The sequence below is a fragment of the Empidonax traillii genome, unplaced genomic scaffold (genome assembly GCF_003031625.1).
Source record: "Empidonax traillii isolate 1590-97213 ecotype Southwest subspecies unplaced genomic scaffold, ASM303162v1 scaffold35:size4298261, whole genome shotgun sequence".
Classification (NCBI taxonomy): Eukaryota; Metazoa; Chordata; class Aves; order Passeriformes; family Tyrannidae; genus Empidonax; species Empidonax traillii.
Window position 1 is genome coordinate 288,146 of NW_020955228.1, and position 20,954 is coordinate 309,099.

Here is a 20,954-nt window from a genome sequence, read left to right on the forward strand (position 1 = left end):
CATCTGAAATCTTCAAAAATATTTTTCCCCCTAGAAAAAGACTGCTAGCAATACCGGACAAATGAAATGGGATTACTGGGTAAAAGAGAGCTGTGCTCTGCCGTTCCAGCACGGAGTGAAAAAGAGCCCAACCGCAAGCACAAGCTACAGAAACTCTTTGTATTCCGGTATGAGCAGCTTACAGAAACAAGGCAGATGTGATAATTATAGAAACACACCGCACGGCACTGTAACACCCGTAGGTGCTGAGTTAGCCCGCTTGTACTTTGCCTTCTTGAGTTTTATGGGTTTTTCTCCTATTACTTGAGAATAGAGAAAGATTCTCTGCTTGCAGTGAGAGAGGCTGATTTTTTTTTTTTTTTTCCTTTTATAACACCCCCGCTACGGCATCGGGCACTGAAGGAAAAAAAGGACGCCGGGTGAGTTTTGCAGGGGTGTAAAAAAAATTAATAATTAAACAAAACTGCGCCGGTCCCGGGAGCCGCTGGAGAGGGGTGGGACAGACACATCCCACCACCCACTCCACGCTCCGCGCCCGTCCCGGGGCCGGCCCGGCCCCGCCCCGGCTGGGCACTATACAAGTGGCCGCACCCCACGCAGTAAAGGCACTGTAGGTTATCCTGCTGCGCTGGTTCTCCGTGCCCTGCCATGGCTCCCGAGCGGCCCCCGCAGGTCTTCGCCGAGGCCGGGCGCCAGAGCGGGCTGCAGGTGTGGCGCGTCGAGAAGCTGGAGCTGGTTGCGGTGCCCCCCGGGCTCCACGGCGACTTCTTCGTGGGGGACGCGTACCTGGTGCTGCACACCGAGCGCCGCGGCTCCGGCGTCGCCTACCGCCTGCACTACTGGCTCGGTAGGAGCGGTCGGGGACGGGGCTGTGGGTGAGGCTCGTCGTGCCCGCTCCTGCCGCCGTAGGTTCTTGCGGGGTTCCGGGGGGTTGGGAATTGGATTTTTCCTGCCCTTCTGAGAAGGGCAGCGGATGCGAAGCCTCTGGATGAAGGCAGGAGTAGTAGGGCTGCCACCAAGGTTCAAGGTGATGCCAAGTCTCACCCCTTCTGATGGTGAGGGTGGTGGGACAGTGGGGTACGGCAGAAAAGTGAACGCTTGCTTGGTGATGTTAGTTTGGAGGTGCTAAAGGGTTAAAGTCGAATCCTGGGTGCACCCAACAGAGATTTACTAGTCAAATCCTGCTTTCACTCACGTCAAGAGTTTTCTTGCCTTTGCTTCCACTTGGATGAAAATTCTCTCTTGGCTGTCTCCCTGTGGTGTTGTTGCCCTGGTTTGTGTCTGGGTGTTGCCTTTTTCAGCTAGACAAATTCTGCTTTCTGTAGGTACAGAGATCTGAGGCAAAGTCACCAGGTCTTTTGTAAAACCTCTTTAGTATCAGTCTGCCAGCCTACTGGGAGCACAGAACTGGGCTAATGTCTGTCCTTTGCTTTCCACCTTGATTAGCACACTTTACATCAAAATAGAAATCTGACATAAGGATGCATTTTCTGTGACTTCCTCATTTCCTGGAGGTATCTTATGACTTCTCTGTCTGGCCACCGAGTGATCCAGTCACAGTGGTTGCTGTGTAGCTGCCTGAAACCAATTACTTTGTTCTTGTTTCACCATCAAGTTTGCTTTTATAGGCAATCATCTCAGTGAATGCACATAAAAAAAGGTTAATGTGTATTAACATTAATGTGTTTGAGTTGCAGTGATTGTCATTGTACTTTTGCATGCATTGAAAAAAAAGAATAGCATATAAAGCTGGGTTTGTTTCTGTATAAATGCTTGAAGTGTGTTTAGTTTTGCATGTGAGTTTTTCAGATGGCAACCAGGATTGTGTCTGTCTCTGGTGAGAGTATAATCATAGATGGCAATGTAAATGAGTTTCTGGTAGTTCTTCTGTCAGGGATGCTTCTAGTTAATAGTGGAGTTTGGCTGTTCAGACCTTCATAAATGAGTCTAGAACTGCTTATGTTGTAGTTCAGATCTAGTAGACATTTCCCAGGGAATGATGTAAGGACTCCTTGCAATTCTTTGGAACTGAAGAAAAACAGTGACTGACATTCACAGGAATTAAAACCTCTCTGTTGTTGGCTAAAGAGCTTTAGCTGTACATGCTGGTGCACATTTCATACTGATGTGATATCCAGATACTATAAATGGCATCAGGTGATGGGGTACCCATTGTTGTTGTGCAGCTGGCAGGGTGGCAATAGGGCAGCTCACTGCTGGGAAATCTCTTCGCATTTCAGTAGCAGGGTGGAGAATCTCAAACACTGCGGCACTCATAATAGTAACAGGAGGTCAGAACTTCAGACAAGATGTATGGGGTGAGCCAGTCACACGCAGGGCAACAGCCACAGAATCATTTTGGTATTTTTAACTGACTTGCACTGCTGGTATGTACACCAGACCTTTCCCTCATGAGCAAAGACTGCATAACCTGTGGGCAGGAAGACTGCAGTAGGGTTTTTATGAAGACTTCCCACAAGCTGTCTCTGGACAGCTGCAGCAGTCACTATCAGATTTTGGGATGTAAAGAAAGAATCACAGAATCAACTAGGTTGGAAAAGACCTCTGAGATTGAGTCCAACCTATGGCCAAACACCAATATGTCAACTAAGTGCCACATCCAGTCTTTTCTTAAACACCTCTGGGGATGGTGACTCTTCCACTTCCCTGGGGAGCCCATTCCAAGGCCCAGTAACATTCTCTGTAAACAACTTCTTCCTAATGTCCAACCTAAACCTCCCCTGGTGTAGCCTAAGACTGTGCCCTCTTTCACACTGCTGGTTGCCTGGGAGAAGAGACTGAGCCTCACCTGGTTACAGCCTCCTTTCAGGCAGTTGTAGAGAGTGATAAGGTGAACTCTCATGAAATCAGATAGGTGGAAACCCTGCAGATTTTGGGCTTAGATACTTATAAGGGCTCTTCCATTTGGTGACACAGTCCTACTCCTGCCTGTTATCTGTGGTGTGTGTTATTGTGGGGGCCACATATGGTAGCTTTGGGTGTGAATGGATTCTGATTTCAGCAAAAAAACCCACACCCAAATTCAGAATAAAAGCACAGCATCCCATTTTCCTATAATATAGTGACAGATATCCTCCTAATACCTTGCTAAGGGGTTAGAATGAGGTCTAGACCATGGGAGGATGGTCTGTGACCTTGATGTGCTGACAGTCTTGAGCTGTGGTTGGCACCCTAGGGTTAAAGTAACCCAACAGTTGTTCTGTCATCCTGAAGCTTCCTAAGGGAAAGCCACTGTTTTACCAAATATCTCACATACAGTGAAATGCTGTTGAGGTTGGATCATTTCTGAACAAGCTAACTCAGGTGCTGCAGCAGTGTTGGCATGGCTGAGCAATCAAGGCCAATCTGTCATGGTAGCTGTATCCATTTTAACTTGGTTCAGACATCCTGGCTCAGTTGTCTGTACTGGCACTTGAGAGATGCCTTAGTAGCTAAACTACTAAATCTAAGGGAGCTGTTTGGACTTGAAACTATCACTAGTGGAAGCAGCATGTACTGTGCCAATATGAAGCTACTTGTGGGAGTGCGGCTATACCGCACTTAGTATCTTTAATAAAATCATGCATAGTGTTTTTTAACTATTTTTTTAACCCTTGCCCCAGAGATGAAGTCATAAGATCTGTCCATGTGACCTGGGATTTAGTCTGGTAAAAATATGTTCTTTTTCCTATGTACTCTGATGCACAAACAGCCATAAATAAGGCAGACTGTAAGGTGAATCTGTTTTTCATACAAACTTGAATAATTCACTCTTGTACTGATGCCCACTTAATTTTTTTTTAATGGAGTTTCTCTGAGTATTTAATTGCACAGCAGCAGTGAGACCAAACCTGATAGTAATTCTTATCTCTAAAACTGTTCAAAAATGGTTTTTCTTCAACCCTGAACCCTGTTGTGTGTTTGCAAGCAATAAATCAGAAGGATCTAGTCCTAATGGATATTAATAACCCTGTTAAAAAAACAAACAAAGAAAACATCCCCGAAACCCACAAAACTTTGCCACCAGCTTTAAGGTGGTAGCCAGGTCTGAGAAATCATGTTGCCAAATAGCAAGTTTTTCTGTCATTGAGTGATGGGCATTTTTTTCCAGTTTGTCTTACATCCTGCTTTCAGTAATTTATTTTTTTTTTACCTTTTTTGGGTAGGCCTACTGGTCTTTGCTTCCCTATTCTTTGGATCCCTTCCCTGTTTCATCTTTGGTGCTTTCTAGAGGCTTCCATATCACCTGTGTCTCCACAGAAGCTGTAATGATGGCAGTTGTGGCATTGCTCCTGGGAGAAGCATGGCTGTTGGTGGGTGGTGGGGGACTTGTGGCATTTGCACTGCTGGACCATGAATAGGGCAATCATTCTCCCCAGTAGAGGGTCGTGCCCTTAGGCATTCGCATCCCTTCTCTCCCATGCTTTATTCATTCCCAATACCTTACTGACAAATCTCTTGGCACCAACACCTCACTACACACTTCCCATCCTTCTGCAACCTGTGAGAGGTATGTCTGTCCAGGCTGTCTGTGCTCTATGCTGGTTTTCCATTTAGTTACCTAGAAGCAGAGAAATGGTTAATCTAAGTGAAAAACTGCTCTTGAGAACTGCTACTTGTATACCAGCTTTTCCCTCTTATTTAGGAAGAAAAATAAATCTAAATGGAAGACCTCACTGATCCTTATTTTTCTAAAGTTTTTGAGAAGCCTGGTATTTTAAGAGTTGAACCTATTTGTGTTTTCCTTGACACAATCAAAACTACTGAAAATGTTAATCAAAAATGTATAAGCACATGTTAAAAGCTTTGGTTTAGTATAAAGCCTGATTTGCAGCATGATTAAGCCATCAGCACATTAGGTAGAGGCTATTTTGCCAAAGTCCTGGGAAGAGGCTAATCTCTGAAAGGTACAAAACAAAGTGTGACCTCATGAAGCAAATATCTGAGCCCCACAGACGCTTTTCTTTCTCCCAGCTCTACCAGGCAAACTATCTTGCTTATATTATTGCATGAAGAGGACTGCTTTTGAGTTACTTTGGCTTTATAGCTTAGTGAGTTGTTCTTAGCATAAATATCCAGTTTGCCATCCAGACAGTCCTTTGACATGACCTTTGTTTGTCTTTGCACTTCAGCTCGAGGTCTCCAAGTCATTATGGCTGACAGTTGCCATGCTAAACTCCATTGAAATATTCTTTTGTTTAATGAGGCTCAGAGAAGACAAACTTTGCTATTTTTCACTTCCCCCCCCCCTCCCTCCCCACGGGTATAAATGCAGTTCTACAAGTAGTCAAGAAATGATCTGGAAGATCATGTGTTTGGTGGTGAACAAGGTTATGATGTAGTGCTTTGTTACCACATAAACACTGGCTGTACAACCTGCTGAAGGCAATGCCTGATTGTTACGGAAACAATTTCTCCAGTAGAATTCCAAGTTATAGTAATGCTTTATAGACATAATATTTCCTCTTATTTCAGGGAAAGAATGCACCCAGGATGAAAGCACAGCTGCAGCTATCTTTGCTGTTCAAATGGATGACTATTTAGGAGGAAAGCCTGTGCAGAGTAGAGAAATTCAAGGATATGAATCTACTGAGTTTGTGGGTTACTTCAAAGGAGGAATTAAATACAAGGTAAAGACTCCTGTCAAAATGTATTCTAAAATTGTACATAAAATTGTCCCCCACATAAAAAATAATTTTTTTTCCGCTGTAAATGGAGAGTTTAACAATTGTTAGTTAATGCTCAATGGGCTTAGATCTGAAATACCCATCTTAAACTGTGGGAGTCCCAGTGCTTCTATAGAAAGAAGCAGCTAGTTTGCCAGTGCCTCTTATGATATGTGAAAACCTTTCCCAATTATTTTTTTCTCCAAAAAAACAGCTGTCCTGAGATTTCATGGTAGTGTGTCTAAGGAGCTCAGAGTAGGGACTCTTGTGTCTGGGAGGTATTAAATCTTGTGGAAATCACTTCTGTGTTGTAGACTGAATCATTTTGTTCAAATGCAGAACTCAGTGTGCTCAAGTGGTTAGAAACATGAATAGAGTGTAAAAAAAAAAAACCCCAAAACCTCACTTGAGTCTAAAAATGGTGCTTTTGCAGTCCTACAGCAGTTTCTTTTTTAAGGTAGATAAAAAAAACCTCCCAAATACTTCTCACAAAAATTTTATATTTTGAAAAGGTAGTGTTAATATTCTTGTGTCACTTCCAGAAGCTGAATATTTGAAAGGAATTTTTTTTTTTTGCAGCATCTGTGGTTTTTTTTTAAGAATAAATTAATGTTTCTCCTGAGAATCTCCCCATAGTAGGAGCTCCAGGAAATATGGCTCAGTCAGCCTTTTTTCCCCCATTATGGAGGTTTGTAACTTCTCACAGTCTTCACAACCAATTTGAAGCTTTTAACTCTGCTTGCATAGAGGAGTGAGTGACTTGACCAGTCTCTTACATTTTATTTTTATTTGTAATTTCAAGAGCCAGTTCCTGTTGCAGGAGGTCTGGGTCTCCTGGAGGAGTGGAGAATACTGCCTCACAGAGGCAGATGGCCAAGCTAGTTTACAGGATTATGTTTATATTTATGCTTGTTGATTATAAATCACCAGTTTGGTCTCCTTGGTTTCCCAGTTTGGTACTCCTTGCTAGGTTGTCTCCTAAGTTACAAATATTGCTTTCGTAAAATTACAGAGCCACTGTGCAATTACCCATCCTTCTACACATAACCATGGACTAAAACCACCTGGACCTCTGAGACTCGAGTATGGAAAACTTAAAAAGAAGCTGCATATTTCTCTGCTTTTACTCAGTCCTTATTCGATAAGCTACTGCTTTTTGTCCTAACAGTGCAGTTCAGTGTTACCTCATCCTCTGCAGGATGCAAGAGACTACTGTAAATTCTGTTTTCCCTTTCCCTGTTTATCTGAAAACCCTTTGAAGCAGGGTGACATCTGCTCCCTTGGCTAAAGGTTCCCACCTGAGAGTTCAGCTTCAGCAGCAGTTTCTATCGGGTCTGTGGTCAATACTAGATTATTATCAACAGTAGATTATTTTGGCTTCCTTCTTGCTGCATAAACTTTTTTCCTCTGCTAGCTCCTCATCTGTAGCAAAAAAAAAGGGTAAGTTTGCAGAAATCAAGCTGAAATAAAGCTGTCTACTTTGTTTTGTTTTTATTCAGGCAGGTGGTGTTGCCTCTGGATTTAATCATGTTGTTACTAATGATCTGAGTGCCCAGAGGCTGCTCCACATCAAGGGCCGGAGAGTTGTAAGAGCCACAGAAGTCCCCCTGGCTTGGACCAGCTTCAACAAAGGAGATTGTTTCATTATTGACCTTGGAACTGTAAGTGTTTCCTAGAGCAAAATACACTGAAGAGATGCAGCATCCTTGATAAGGTCTGAATTATCCCCAAAAATCAGTTGTGCATTTTAGTCACTTGTGAACTGACAGAAAGAATCTGCTTTAGAAAATCAGTTTGTCACACAACTTGAAAGGTTTGAAACTGCCCTAAATGCCTCCTGAAGTATGCACAGATTATCCTTCAAGTAATAGGTCTCTTTTCCATTCACGGCATTGGGGGTTTTTCATTACTGGTGTTTGAACAGCTTAAGCTGTTCATAGTAAGTCCAGTCTGACTTTGGCACGATCTACTGGCTCAGTGGGATCAGTGCCGGTGTTCAGAGCAAAATAGAAATTCAACCTTCACTTAAGAGCATTTCTCCATAGGTGTAAAACTTTGATCATGGCAATTCACCCTAAAGAAATAACTGCAAAAGTGGTTATGAAACTACTTGAGTATTTCAAGAGTTCACTTGAGGAACAATCATTTGCTTCAAGACTTTCTGCTGAAAGCAAATAGAGACAGCACAGAAGAATATGGACAGAGATGAGAAGATAATTTTGCTTGCTTTAGATGACTTGAACTGTAGTACTGTCACCACAGAATACATGTTAAGACTTTTTGATACTAAAAGTAGCATCTGGGATGTAGTCCACACTAGATGCTAGTTACCCATTTGAAATTATTCCCACACCTGATATGTCATATGTATAAAATGGAAAGCATGTGAAAGAAAATAGTATCTGCAGTTGTTTTTAGTTGTAGTGTTTGTCAAGGAAGTGGTGAGCTGCTTCTAGATTTCAGAGTTCCCCTGACCTTTTGAAAAATGAGATGAGTTCTTCTGAACTCATGTTGCACACTTGGCTTTTTCCTCTGAAAAGCATCCCCTGGTGTGACAGTTGAAGATAATCAGTATAGTTACTTGATACCAATATGACTTTGATTTTTATTATGATTCACAGCCTTCAGATGGAACACCAGCCAGTGTTTTTTGAACATTATCCTATTCCTCCTATATCAATATGGTCTAATCATCTGAAACAGTGAGATGAACAGTATCCAAAGTTATCTCTCTATGTCACTTTGCAAAAAAGACTCAAATCATCTATTCCCTTCCAGAGTTAACACATGTGAGATGGCAGAGTTGGAACTAAATATTGCTAGAAAATGATGCTTTTGAATTCAGGCTGTATGAGTTTTCTGGAGTTAACCTCCCATGAACACCCTGTGAAACTGGGTGTACTTAATGAATTCAACGTGTCCTGGCCCTTCTTGTGCCACAGTTACTTAGTTCACCTAGACTAATAGCTACTCAGGTCACACTGGAGACATGGCAATGATACTGATGAAGTGCACTGTGGGTATATTGCAGTGTTACCTGTATAGCTGGGGATTCATCACTTTTGGTGAGATTTGAGGGTGCTGTGACTAAACAATTTAAATGTAATATGGCTTTAGAGTCTTTATCTAATGCTGATCGTACACTAGAAGCTTTTTTATTATTATTTTTAGTATAACATCACTGGTTTCTAACTTCCTGTTTGACAAGACAGAGGTCCAGCAGCAATGCAACTCTGTGCCTTCATAGGAAGAAACTTAAGATGTGAATCTTCTGGGTTTTTTTAACTACTCTATGGGAAATGTCAGTCAAATCATGTGACTAATAACAGTTCTTGGTCTTGTCATGTCAATTGTGTAAGAAAGATGGGTTTTCTTAGATGTATTAACAAGTTAAGGTAAAGGGTGTTTCAGCATCCAGACATTTGTAGTTACTTCATCATAGGTTATTATGTAAACTGGACTATGCATGTGGGAGATGAAAAGGCAGCATGTAACATAGTTCAAGATGAAGTGCCTGTAGATAAATGTGTGTGGTAGAAAATACATTGTCACAGGGGAAATCTTGAGCAAGTTTTATATGAACTATATTTCAAGCTGAAATAACTGTATTTCAGATTGAAATTTTCCATGACTATGGGTCCATTGTAATCAGGTGACTTTTTACAGGACCTCTTAATTGAATTTAAGGGTCATTTAAAAAAGAAAAGGTTTTTGGCTGAAGTAGATTCCTTTATTTAATAATTGAAATAAGTAATCTTAAATAGGATTGCTCTTGAGTCTTGGGATTTATTGCAGGGCACTACTGACTCATTATCTGAGAATAGTGGGCAGTAATTGCATAAAATAATGAGCTTATGATCAGTGCTTTTAATATCAAATTATTGTATGTCAAATAAGATGAAGTTCCAAGATATACTTTCCCCATTCTCTTAACTAACCAGAATGATGGCCTCCATGGCACTGCAAAATTGCTTGTGCAGTCCATTTGCTGTTAGATTTTATCAAACCACTTATCTAATATAATGAAAAATCATTTCAGTTTTCCCTTTGAGCTCAATTACTGCAGTATTTTAAACCCATGGTTTTGAACAGATGAGGGAAAATCATGAAAGGTAATAATGATTTTGAATGAAATCATTACTGGTCACTAAGGTTTCCCTCATGGGAGAATGCTTTAAGTAAAAAGTATTTGTGTGCATTTCTAGCTACGTTTACATATTTACAGTTCATGTTCTGATGGTTACCTCATACCTAAATCATAGAATAGTTTGGGTTGGAAGGGATCTTTAAAGGTCATCTAGTCCAATTCTCCCTGCAATGAGCAGGGACATCTTTAACTAGATCAGGTTGCTCAGAGCCCTGTTCAACCTGACCTCGAATGTTGCTGTGCAAGTTATTTTGCCTTGATCCAGAGTTCTAAGCTTGATATCAGAGTCAAACCTTGGCTGGAAATAAGATTAAAAAATAGTGTTGTAACTGTCTTTCTCTTTTTTTGTTGGTTTTTTTTTTTTTTTTGGTTTTTTGTTGTTTGTTTTTTTGTTGTTTGGGGTTTTTTGTTTTTGTTTTTGTGTGTTTGTTTGTTTGTTTGTTTTGTGGTGGTTGGTTTTTTTTCTTGAACAAGGATTGATCTTGCCATATTTAGTGCCATTCACTTGAATGCAATGTAGACTTCCCATCCACTGGGAAATCAAAAAGCTGCAGCCCTTCCACAGACCTGAGAAACCTCTTTTCTGAATCTGACCCTGCTCTTAAATGTGGTTGGGATCCCATGGGCCTGTCTTGCATGTGCCCAACCCACACAGCACCCTTGGTTGATGTGTTACCAAACCACATTTACAGCTCTTCAAATACCCTGCCCAGGTTTGATCTTGCCTCTGAGTTCTCTTGCCTGGAACAGAAAACATCTGCAGAAAGCAGAGAAAACTCTGTCTGTGATGTGAGGGGAGTCATTAGCTGTGGGTAATGTGCGAAGCCTTTTATTCAAGCAGTCTTCTGAGAGTATTGGCCAATACACTGATGTTCCTGTACAGTGCATGATCCAGGAGAGTGCCTGGAGTGCCAGACCCTGATTTAAGATTTACTTTTTTTTCTCAAGGGTTTTCCATGATACCTCTTTAATTAACCCAGGGATTCCCCAAAGGGAGCCTTTGGGATAGGGCAGGAAAGACAAGTGCAGGGCAGTTCCTGAGAAGGCTTGGAGTAGAGCACACCTTACTTTGTCAGGTGCTCGTTAGTGTATCCTGTCCTGGCAGAGATCTGCTCAAGTCCTCCTAGGAGCTGTTATCTTCTGCCACACTTCCCATCCTGTCCTGAACTATTCCGGATATCTGAGAGGCACCAGGATGGGTCTGACAGTTGTTGGCCCCCATAAACCGTCTGGCCTGGCTCTGTACTTCCCCTTTACCTCCAGATGCAACTCTCCTTCTATAACACCATCCTCCAGCCACCTTCTCTTGGCCACATCCATTTTACCTCCTTCATCTCCAAGACAATTCTCAAAACAGCAAGGAGCATGAGAGAGCATGGAAAATGACCACAGAAGGTGAGGAAAAAGCTGAATCATTGTGACATTTAGTGAATAACATACACACAATTTCACAGGCTATTTTAGTATTTATCTAGATGCATATGTAAATTACTCTATATGTTTTTATTTCTAATAAGACGTGCTAAAGATTTTCATCTTTTGTAAATTTTCTTAGTTTAAAGTGGGAAGGAAAGTTGTCAGTATTGTGAAGTTCACCCTATGTACATTGGTGTATGCTGGTGACTTACAAAACTGGAATGCTGAGATTGGAATGATAATTTGTGTAGTTATGAAAACATGGAGCGGACGTAATGGGAGTAACAATACAATAAAACAACATGAAGTGATCAGCTGATTATATTGAAAGCTCCCCAACTCAGTTTGGGAAGCTCTGCTGTATTAAGGCTGTCTAAAATTGTATCCTTAATGACCAGCAAAATATCCTCCATGCATTTGTTTGGATAGAGCTTTGTAAAATGTGAGACTTCATTCTCTCTGTCTGACTGACCTCTTGATGGGAGGCAGCAGCAGTGCCATGAGCTAAGTGACTGCAGAGGGCAGGGAGAGGGCTATGCACTGCTCAGCCTCCTTGAAGGAATTAAGAGGCAGTTGCTAAAATAAGGGTGTGAGGAGGGATGTGTGATAACTCCCAATCAGTTGTGAGCTTGGGCCTGATTGCAGTTGAAAATTTTGTCAGTGCAATAAAAGTTCTGTGGATGAGACATCACCCTTCTGCCACAGGAAGAATGCAGATAGTGAGGTGGTAACTCTAGCTCAAACTAAGTGAAGACTAAAGGTAACCTGTACTCAGTTGTCCATTCTTCCCATTCCTATAGTGGTGCTTATAAACTGATCTATAAACACCCAAGAGGTTGCTGGTTTGAAATTTAAGAGCCTGCAGTGTTCTTATAAACTATTTGTGCTATCTAGCAATCAATGCATGTACTTTTTAAGGCCTCCATGAATCCAAGTTAAAATGATGATGTTAGAACTCAAAAGTATGAAACTGAATAGAGCTGTTGTGATCATGTATCTGTCAGTATCTTCTTATTTGAATTATTATTGACATAATAGGTATGTCAAAAGAAGACAAAATTGCTGCCTTGCACAGATACTAGAAAAAATACATTAAGTAAAAAGGCTGGCTTTTTACAACAGCTGCTTTTCATGAAAGCTGTTAACTTTGTGTAGATTAAATTATGTTTAGAGAAAAAAAAGTAACTTCTGCTTTTTAACAGTAAAGGACCAATAGAACAGATACTTGCTTCAGTTTTAGGACTGTGGGGTGTGATTCAGCATCACATGTCAACCTTAAGCACCATTGTTTTGCCTGCCTCTAATCTCCTTGCCTTCTTCCCTGCATTATCTGTTTTAGGTGGCTTTGCTTCTCTTCCATTAAAGAAAACAATTCACAATCAGTGTATTAACTCATTTAGTAAAGTCACTTTAGTGACTCTTGCATTTTGCAGTTCATCACTTCAGGTTTCTAGTTGCTTTCCCCAGCACTAACAACTGACTCAGGTAATTTTTCCGTGTTTTTCAATTCACATATTTCTCCTACAACTAACCTCTTCCCCAGTTTACCCCAGCTGAGAGTTAAACTATTGCTCATACTGTAGCAGGGAGCTGCCAAACAAGTAGCAGAGCTTGAAGAACTAAACTGATTTCATTCTTTATTAACTTAATAGACTTATTAACAGCATTAAACTGTGGTCATATCTGTACAATGTGTATCTTGGTAAGCAAGCACCTAATTTTTCTGTAATTCTGTGAACCAATTACTTTTACAACTCTAGTAGTGTTAACTCCAGCATTCTGGAAATTGCCATAGTCTCAAAGTCATAAGATGGAAAAAAAAAATTAAGCCCTTTTCCACCCCCACACTTCAGTTAGAGTATTCAGAATATGGATTTTTCCTTCATACTCTATGGACTGGAAAGATTCCCCTCACCCCCACTTGTACACAAAAAAATGGTTGGACTGAGACCATCCTTTAAGCTTCAGGTGGACTGGACATACATGCATGCATGGGTGTTTAGTTCAGTTAGTTTACTTCCTGATGTTTTAGGAAATCCAGATATTTTGCTGATTGAGCTGCTGTTACCTAGCATTAAAATCCTTCTGGCATTCACTCTTTATTGCACTGTGGTATTCGTAGTACATACTAGCAAAAGAGTTGTGAGAGGAAAAATGAATGTACTAACTGCATCACTGCTATATCTGGTTTATTTTTAGTCTGAAAATTTGTTCCATTTGAGTCAAATGGGAGACTCCAGGACTGGTTACAAAGTCACTATTGTAATTATACTAGGACCAGCTCATGGTGGCTTCAGCAGCATTCTGGCTGAATGAATTCAGAGTTTGTTTTGGATTATCAAAACTCCACAACTTTCAATGGTTCACTGTATTACAGTTTCAACACATGTCAAAGGCAGATTTGATGGATATGTGAAATGAGGGTTTTTCTTCTCCCTGCCTGTATCAACAATTCAACAATCAAGACAGGAAAAAAATTGAATAATTTAAGAAGACTAATGCTTTCAGAAGGCTATGTTAACTGGGTTGAATTCAAATATTCTTCTTAATATGTATCATCCGTTCCTAGAAAAAAAAATGAATGTCAATGAACTGACAAAAAGTGCTGTATCCTAGTAATTTTTATTCAGTTTTACAGTAGAGTTACTTTCCCCACTGTGTGGACTTAGTTTTCTTGATTTACTTTTTTGTACTTAAAAAAAAAAGCTCTACTCTCTTGCTTTAGGACTCTGTTTTATTTCCAAAACTTTGGCGTTTGAAATATGAACACCAAGGTAATATGCAATTGTCTTACAAATACCTGGAATTGAGGGCATTGAAAGCCTTTCTGTTGCTTGCAGTTTATTTGCAAACTTTTTTTTTCCAAGTTTGTGTTTTGTATTGGCCTTTTATTCCTTTAAACCTCTTGACTTTAATTAAGGGACTAGACTTTAACAAAGAACAGTTTCAGCTAAAATTAACTCATGCCTTATCTGAACAGCTGTTCATCAATGACTGAAGAAAACGGAGTCTCAGTTAAGTGCATCCCAATTATTTTGATAGTAGAATCATATATATATAATCTTTGCCAGTATTTATGCATGTTCCATGGTTTTTTTCTGCTTCCCTCAGGAGGTGAGCATTAGGAGTGCTGGGTCCTTCGGGCACTCCACCATCACAACTTCTCTCTGACCCACCTTTCTTTACAAACCTCATTGGCCTCACCTGCTGTGAAACCACTACAGTGGCTTTCTGTATTATGTGGTTATTTATCTGGACTCTCATCTGCTTCTGAACACATGCAGCTGAGCCAAAGAGAAGAGAGGAACTAAGGCAGTTATAATGTTACAAACCTTCTTTTCTTGCTTTTAGCTCTTTTGTTATGGGTGAAGCTAGTGTAGTGAGGTGTTTCACAGGAGTGAGCAGATTTAGCTGAACCCTTTTGTACTAAGTCCTTCTGCTTTATAGCTGAGCCTCTCATGCTCCTAATGCTGTGGTTTACAGGAACAGAAGGCAGCATCCTGACTGACATAAATTCAGCATAAATTATGTTATGTTGATGTGACAGAATCCACACTATAGATTTAGCTGTCTCTGAACTAGGAGTGGTAAATTTTATTCTTTTTTTTTTTTCAGTTGAGGTGCAGTTACAGTCTGGGAGCACATTCTGGTGTAGATGTGGTCAAAGGTAGACAGGTTAGGGTGTATCAGGGCCTGCAAACAGTGAATGGAGGCACACCAGTTTATGTGCTTCCCTCAATGAAAGACTGAATTTTTGTTTTAATATTTTAAGATTAATGAGGCCAAATCTCTTAAACATTTCATTGTTTTCTATGAAATTTGAAGTTTCGCCACAATCTTGTTTCAAGTTAGAGTTTTGAAACCGGCTTAATTTGTTTAGCTTTGTAATGTCTCTTAATTTAAGAGAATGCAAATCAGCAATTACAGTAGGAGTCTGGAAATGAGTAGGTATTTCAAAAAACATGTAAGTCTAAAACACTTGCATGTCTAGGACATGTTTAACCAGAGCAAAAATGAGTTCTTCATGGATTTAAGCTTCTTGAGTTTTGCTGTCATTGTCCTGGCTGATGTCCACAGAAAAGACATCAGAAAAGACATCGGGATGCAGAGTTTATTTTCATTTGCCTCCAAACTGAGCAGAGTGCCAGTTGAATACAGAGGTGACTATGTCTTTAGAAGGGGAAAATTGGTTTTTATGTCACTTTTGAAACGAGTGATTTTGTTTTTCTTTCTCTTGCTCTACATGCCGTTTGGGGCTGGACCAGGAAGCAGGAGGTGTACTTTCACCATCCCCTCCATACAGGGAAAAGTGCCAAGGTGCTCTTGCTCAGAGTTACATGAGCCATGCATAATCATCCTGCTGCACACTTCTATATAGAAGCTAAATGTTGGGTCATTTTTAATGAGCTGTAGAAATATCATGTGACTTCCTCAAGGTCACTTTGTGGGCCAGAAACTACATGGTGTGACTCTTGGGGATGGTCCTGTGCAAGGCTAGCTAAGAGTTGGACTTGATGATTCTTGAGGGTCCCTTCCAACTCCTCATATTCTGTGATTCTGTGAGTAGGAGCCGTGAATCCTGATGCTCTGACTAGAAGACCAAACTGTGTCCCCAAAATGTGCAGATGAGGAGAGACCTTGCTATGACAACAGTGGTCATGGCCCAGAGCTTCCCAACCTCCCTCAAGCAGCTCTAGGGTGGTCATTGTGATTATTCACTGTAACATTTCCTCACTCTCAGCTGTTAATTGTCCCACTGCGGTCTGACAAGCATAATTATATCAATAACTGTTAATAAAAGTAGCAGAATAGCTTTCTTCCATAGCATCTCTCTCAAACTCTGTTAAAGAAATTTTAAAAAAACAAGTACTGCAAGTACAAACTTCTGAAAATAAACTGGGATTGGCACAGGAGTTACTGATGAATGAAGGTCCTTTTATTTTGAGGTGAGTGAACACTTGAAGTCTGTTTTCATTTGCATGGAAACAGCTTTTGGCAGCCCACCAATTCAAAATAAAGTCAGCAAAACAAGCCTAAAAATAGTGAAGGTGTCATACAGCTAAGAAATTGTGAAAGCACTGAGTGAGCTAAAGCTAATATTTTGGCTGTAGTTGAGCCCTTTATATGTCTAAAAATAAATACAGAAATAATAAAATACAACCCAAAAGCTCAGTAGTCTGTTGAACATGGTTAGATAACTAGCTGACTGTATTTCAGGTAAATCCAGATCTAAATATTAACCTTGTCAAGAAGTGGCTGTAACTTTTAAAAATCATTTTCTGGCTTGAAATTGTTGAAAAATCCAATCCGTCTAGAAGTTGAAATGGATAAGTTGCATCAGGAAGACAAACTTATAAATATCCAGCAGAGCTTCTCTACCATGAGGCCTCAAAATTAGATATATTATAAAATGAGACAATTTTACTTCAGAAGACAAAATTAATGAAATCTAAGCTCATGAAAGCTTGTAGCACTGAGTGCTTAAGAGATTTGTTTAGTGTTCATTGAATAGTAAACTATTATGTAATTGGGGACACTTTCATGACTTGTGGCTGCTCATTTCCTTTTATTAGATCATACAGTACGTAAAGTTTAGCTTTCAGGATTTTTAATAAAGAATACTGTCTTTATTCTCTAGTGCTGAAGAGAATCAGATTCTTTTTTCTCTAGCTTTTAAAATCAGTATTTTTTTTAAATAACGAGGAAAGATGGAGCTTGTGAAATCCAGATCAAGGATGTTTTCAGACACTGCTTGTTTTAAGGGGGTTTTGTGGAGCAGAAGAAAGTCTTATGAATAATGTTTCTGAAAGTTCCAGCTAATAAAAAAATTCGTATTTATTTTAGTTTATGACAAAAGTATCCAGGCTACTTTATTTTTTGGGATTGTGGACTCCTAAGGAAAATAATGAAATCTGAAAATCTGAAGTCCATTAGTGTAGATTTTTCTTTTTTCTCCTTCCGCAGGCTGATTTGAAGCCTAGAGCTAGTAGATTGTAGAAGAGCTCAGTTTAGTCACTTGATGACTGAAGGCAAACTGGGCAAATAAACTATGAATGTGGGGTAGCTTGGGTGCAGTGCACCATGTAGATGCTAAGAAAAGAAAATGTGAATTTATTGCCCAAGAAGTAAAGGTCTTTGTAATTTCACAATATCCTGTGTTGTCAGTACATCATTCACAATTCATTTTTGTAGATGTGACTGCTTGTTTGAGGTTGCATGGCCGTTTACCAAAAGACCTACAGAAGGGTGATGGGCACAGCTGAAGTTGAACTTTTAACCTTGCTGAATGAGTAATCTCCGTGAATTGCAGCACCCACAGTGAGATAAGGCAATAGCTGCCTGACCTCTTCAGCTAGTTCTCTGTTATGACTTCTTTTTCTTCCTTATTGCTTCTATAGATTGTAGGAAATAAAGAATTCCTGTTTATTGCTGCACTATCTCTAGTGACTCCTGTTTTCTCATGTAATTGCAAATAAGCTCAATTAGTAAGAGGTAAGCCAGGATGAGAATGAAACTAGTTGAAAGGGATACATTTCTGGGAATCTGGTGGTGTCTTTGAAGATGCTTCTGAAGGGAAAGGAAGTTGGCAGGGAACAGTGACATCACTGAGTTTGTAGGGATTTTTTTTGTGTCTAAGCTTGTCAAGAATAAATAACGGAAGTAACTAGCATTGGTTTTGCTTGCAAATTGCTTCAATGTGAGCTGTCTCCTAAAAATTTGCATCTGCTAGTACTGGGAAGCTGTACTTCATCTCTTGCTTGTCTCAAGCCATCATTTCAAATACTATTAAAGAACAGTGGTGGTTAGCAGAAATAGCTTAAAAAGCTTTTTTTGAATGAAACATGTTTTCGTCTTAGATTTAGGTTTTATGCAGTTTTATATGCATTGTAAAACTAATCTCCAGTAACTTAGTGAGGGCTCTGATTCAATCTTTATTTGCATTTCACAAACCAGTTCAACTTTTTTTTAAAGGTAAAAATTACTGTGAAATTTCTACTAACTGGGCTATTTGATAAGAGTCATGTGAAGAATCAAATTGCTTTCCTCCAGGAGAAGCAACAATCCAAGATCAGTAATTTAATTTGACTAATTCCTTGCAGCTCAACCTTCAGTAGTTCTGCAGCTTATGTTTTGCCTCTTGGTAATATTTTTCATCAAGACTGAGGTCTAAATTCTTTGTTCTGAAATGATTTTGAGTTCACGATGAGTAATGGGAATTGCCAAAATTGGAGGTCTTTGGTCTGAAGGGAACTGATGTCACTGGTGTGACTGAATCAGGTGACTTGTCTTAGGCTGATTCTAGTAGCTCTCCTTCCTGAGAGGTGCCTTGGGATTATGCTCCATTTTGGCTGAATTGCACTTCTCTTGTCATGTGCAAGTCTTACCTGTTCAGTCAGATGAGAGGAAGGCCTCAAAGGCCCACAGGATGATATCTGGTGGGGCTACTGCTACCAGAGCATGAAGAGCTGCTGCTGTGGTGTCTGAGATGCTCCTTGTAAAGCTGGCAAAGATGCTGACAAAGTCCCTGAGCCAGCAACTTACTTGCATATTATGGAATCACAGAATCAATTAGGTTTGAAATTACCTCTGAGATCATCAAGTCCAGCCTTTGACCAAACACCACCACATCAGCTAGACCACAGCACAAAGTGCCATGTCCAGTCTTTCCTTAAACACCTCCAGGAACAGTGATGACTCCACCTCCCTGGGCAGCCCATTACAATATTTAATCTCCTTCTCTGTGAAGAATTTTCTCCTAATGTCCAACCTAAATCTCCCCTGGTGCAGTTTGAGACTATGTCATAGATTCTACAAGTATTTATGTGACTTAATGCAAGTCTCTTCTAGAAAGTATTTCTGAAAGATGTAGCTTCACTGATGTTCTGGTGCTTTAGATCCAGTAAGATAATTATTAATTAAATAAGTTTCATAATTTTGTTGTGTTGAATCCTATTGCTAACATGTGTCTTCTTTTCATTATTTTAGGAAATCTATCAGTGGTGTGGCTCATCATGCAATAAATACGAGAGGCTGAAGGCTACTCAGGTTGCTATTGGCATTCGGGACAATGAACGAAATGGAAGGTCTAAATTAATTACTGTGGAAGAAGGGAGTGAACCAGACCGGCTCATAGAGGTATTGTAATATGCAAACCAGTTGCTGACATAGCTATGAATGAAAAATTTTTACACCTCAGGAACTAAATTGGTTTGGGCTGATTACAGGAAGACAGACAAAGGCTGCAGTAGGTCAATTTATAGCTTTTCCTTCCTTATCCAAGCAGCGTTCATTGGACATTACAGTCTGAGATAGTTAATCGTCTGAGAGTACTTTTTCAAGAACTTAATGTTTTTTTGAGTTAGCTGTAGGGTGACTGACACTATCTACTGTATATGAGGAGTGAACTTGGAGCTGGGATGGCACCAAACGAGGAAAAACAGAATTACTGTATCTAGAATGTAAAAAAAAATGTTGCAAATTGCGTGTTGGTGCAGGGGGGGCAAGCACACTGCTTTGCATACCCACTCCTATTCCAAGATTGTGTGCACCTAGCCTCTAAAACCCTAGTAAGCCCCTTCCTTGTATGTTTAGAAAGTTTAACCATTTACTTTAAAAATAGATCTTAGATTTTGTAACTGAGCTGATCAAAGTAGAGTGGAAAAAAAAATCCCCAATTTATGGATTTTTCAAATATTGAGAAATTAAAACACTGAGTTTTTTGCAAGCCACATGCTAATAAAAGCATCGTCACGTGGCATTTGTGCCCTAAATTAAGCTTTTGCCCTTTGTTCTCTAAAAAGAAAGAAGAGGGAAACAGGGTCATAAAGGAGTCCTTCAATAAAACGGAGTATGTTAGAATGTCATCTTGCACTTCAGATTAACTTCAAGAAGTAATGCTAGCGGTGCATGCAGATGTAACATTATTTTTGGTGGTGCTTACATTCAGTATTGTCACATGCAGTATAACTACTTATTGCCTAGGCAGCAAAACATTCCAGATGCTGAGCCACCAGCCTGTGGCCGTGCTGGCTGTGGTGACCCCTTTGAATGGTCTGTCCATCTGCTTGCAAAGACTTTTTTCCCCTGTGGTTGTGAGTACAGATGTGGCTGTGCTCAGAAGGGGAGGTGGCACCCAATGCACTGGAGATTTTTGAAGGGGAAAAAAACAAAAACCAAACTAGTAAACAACCCTCCATCTGACTTTTTACTTCCTTTTACAGACTTTTCACATTGGCTCTGATGTGGCATGTTTTACACCTATAACTTTTATGAAAAGAGCACAGGTTGACAATTAGAGCCCAACCTTCTGCTCCTGACTGGAATCATGGCATTGGGTTGTAGCCTGCTGCAAGGGTGGCACTGTGGGAGCCTGCTGGCATGGTCCCTTGGCCCCAGCTCCTACTGCCAAGCCTATCCTGGGGTTACTGCTGGAGGCTCTGCACCAGGCTTCTGATAAGCTTATGTGTGCGTTGGGAGCATTGATCAGAGCAGCTACACTTTGCACCTCTAATCTGGCTAAGGTGCAATGCAGATAAGTCAGACTTCTATGCCACCACATCAAGGACACAAGCCAGCTGCAGGGATGGCCATTGGGAGCCCAACTGCCTCTCTCCTCACAGGCTCTGAGCAGCAGGGATGTGCTGGACTCGCTCCTGCATCTGTTTGCCAGACTTTCATCTGTGTGCAACTGTTGTTTTGTAGCAACCTTGACACATGATTAAGAG

At 40.4% G+C, this 20,954-nt stretch overlaps 1 protein-coding gene across 1 annotated transcript in view; it reads left to right on the forward strand.

The window, feature by feature from the left end:
- Nucleotides 1-626: 626 nt before the first annotated feature.
- SCIN (scinderin) overlaps nt 627-20,954 on the forward strand; it is a 50,300-nt gene continuing 29,972 nt past the window's right edge. Inside the window, exons 1-4 of the mRNA XM_027877887.1 lie at nt 627-847; nt 5,476-5,630; nt 7,166-7,327; nt 19,216-19,365. Of these exons, the coding sequence (XP_027733688.1) occupies nt 649-847; nt 5,476-5,630; nt 7,166-7,327; nt 19,216-19,365 (666 nt within the window). The 5' untranslated portion in view covers nt 627-648. The remainder of the gene's footprint in view (nt 848-5,475; nt 5,631-7,165; nt 7,328-19,215; nt 19,366-20,954) is intronic.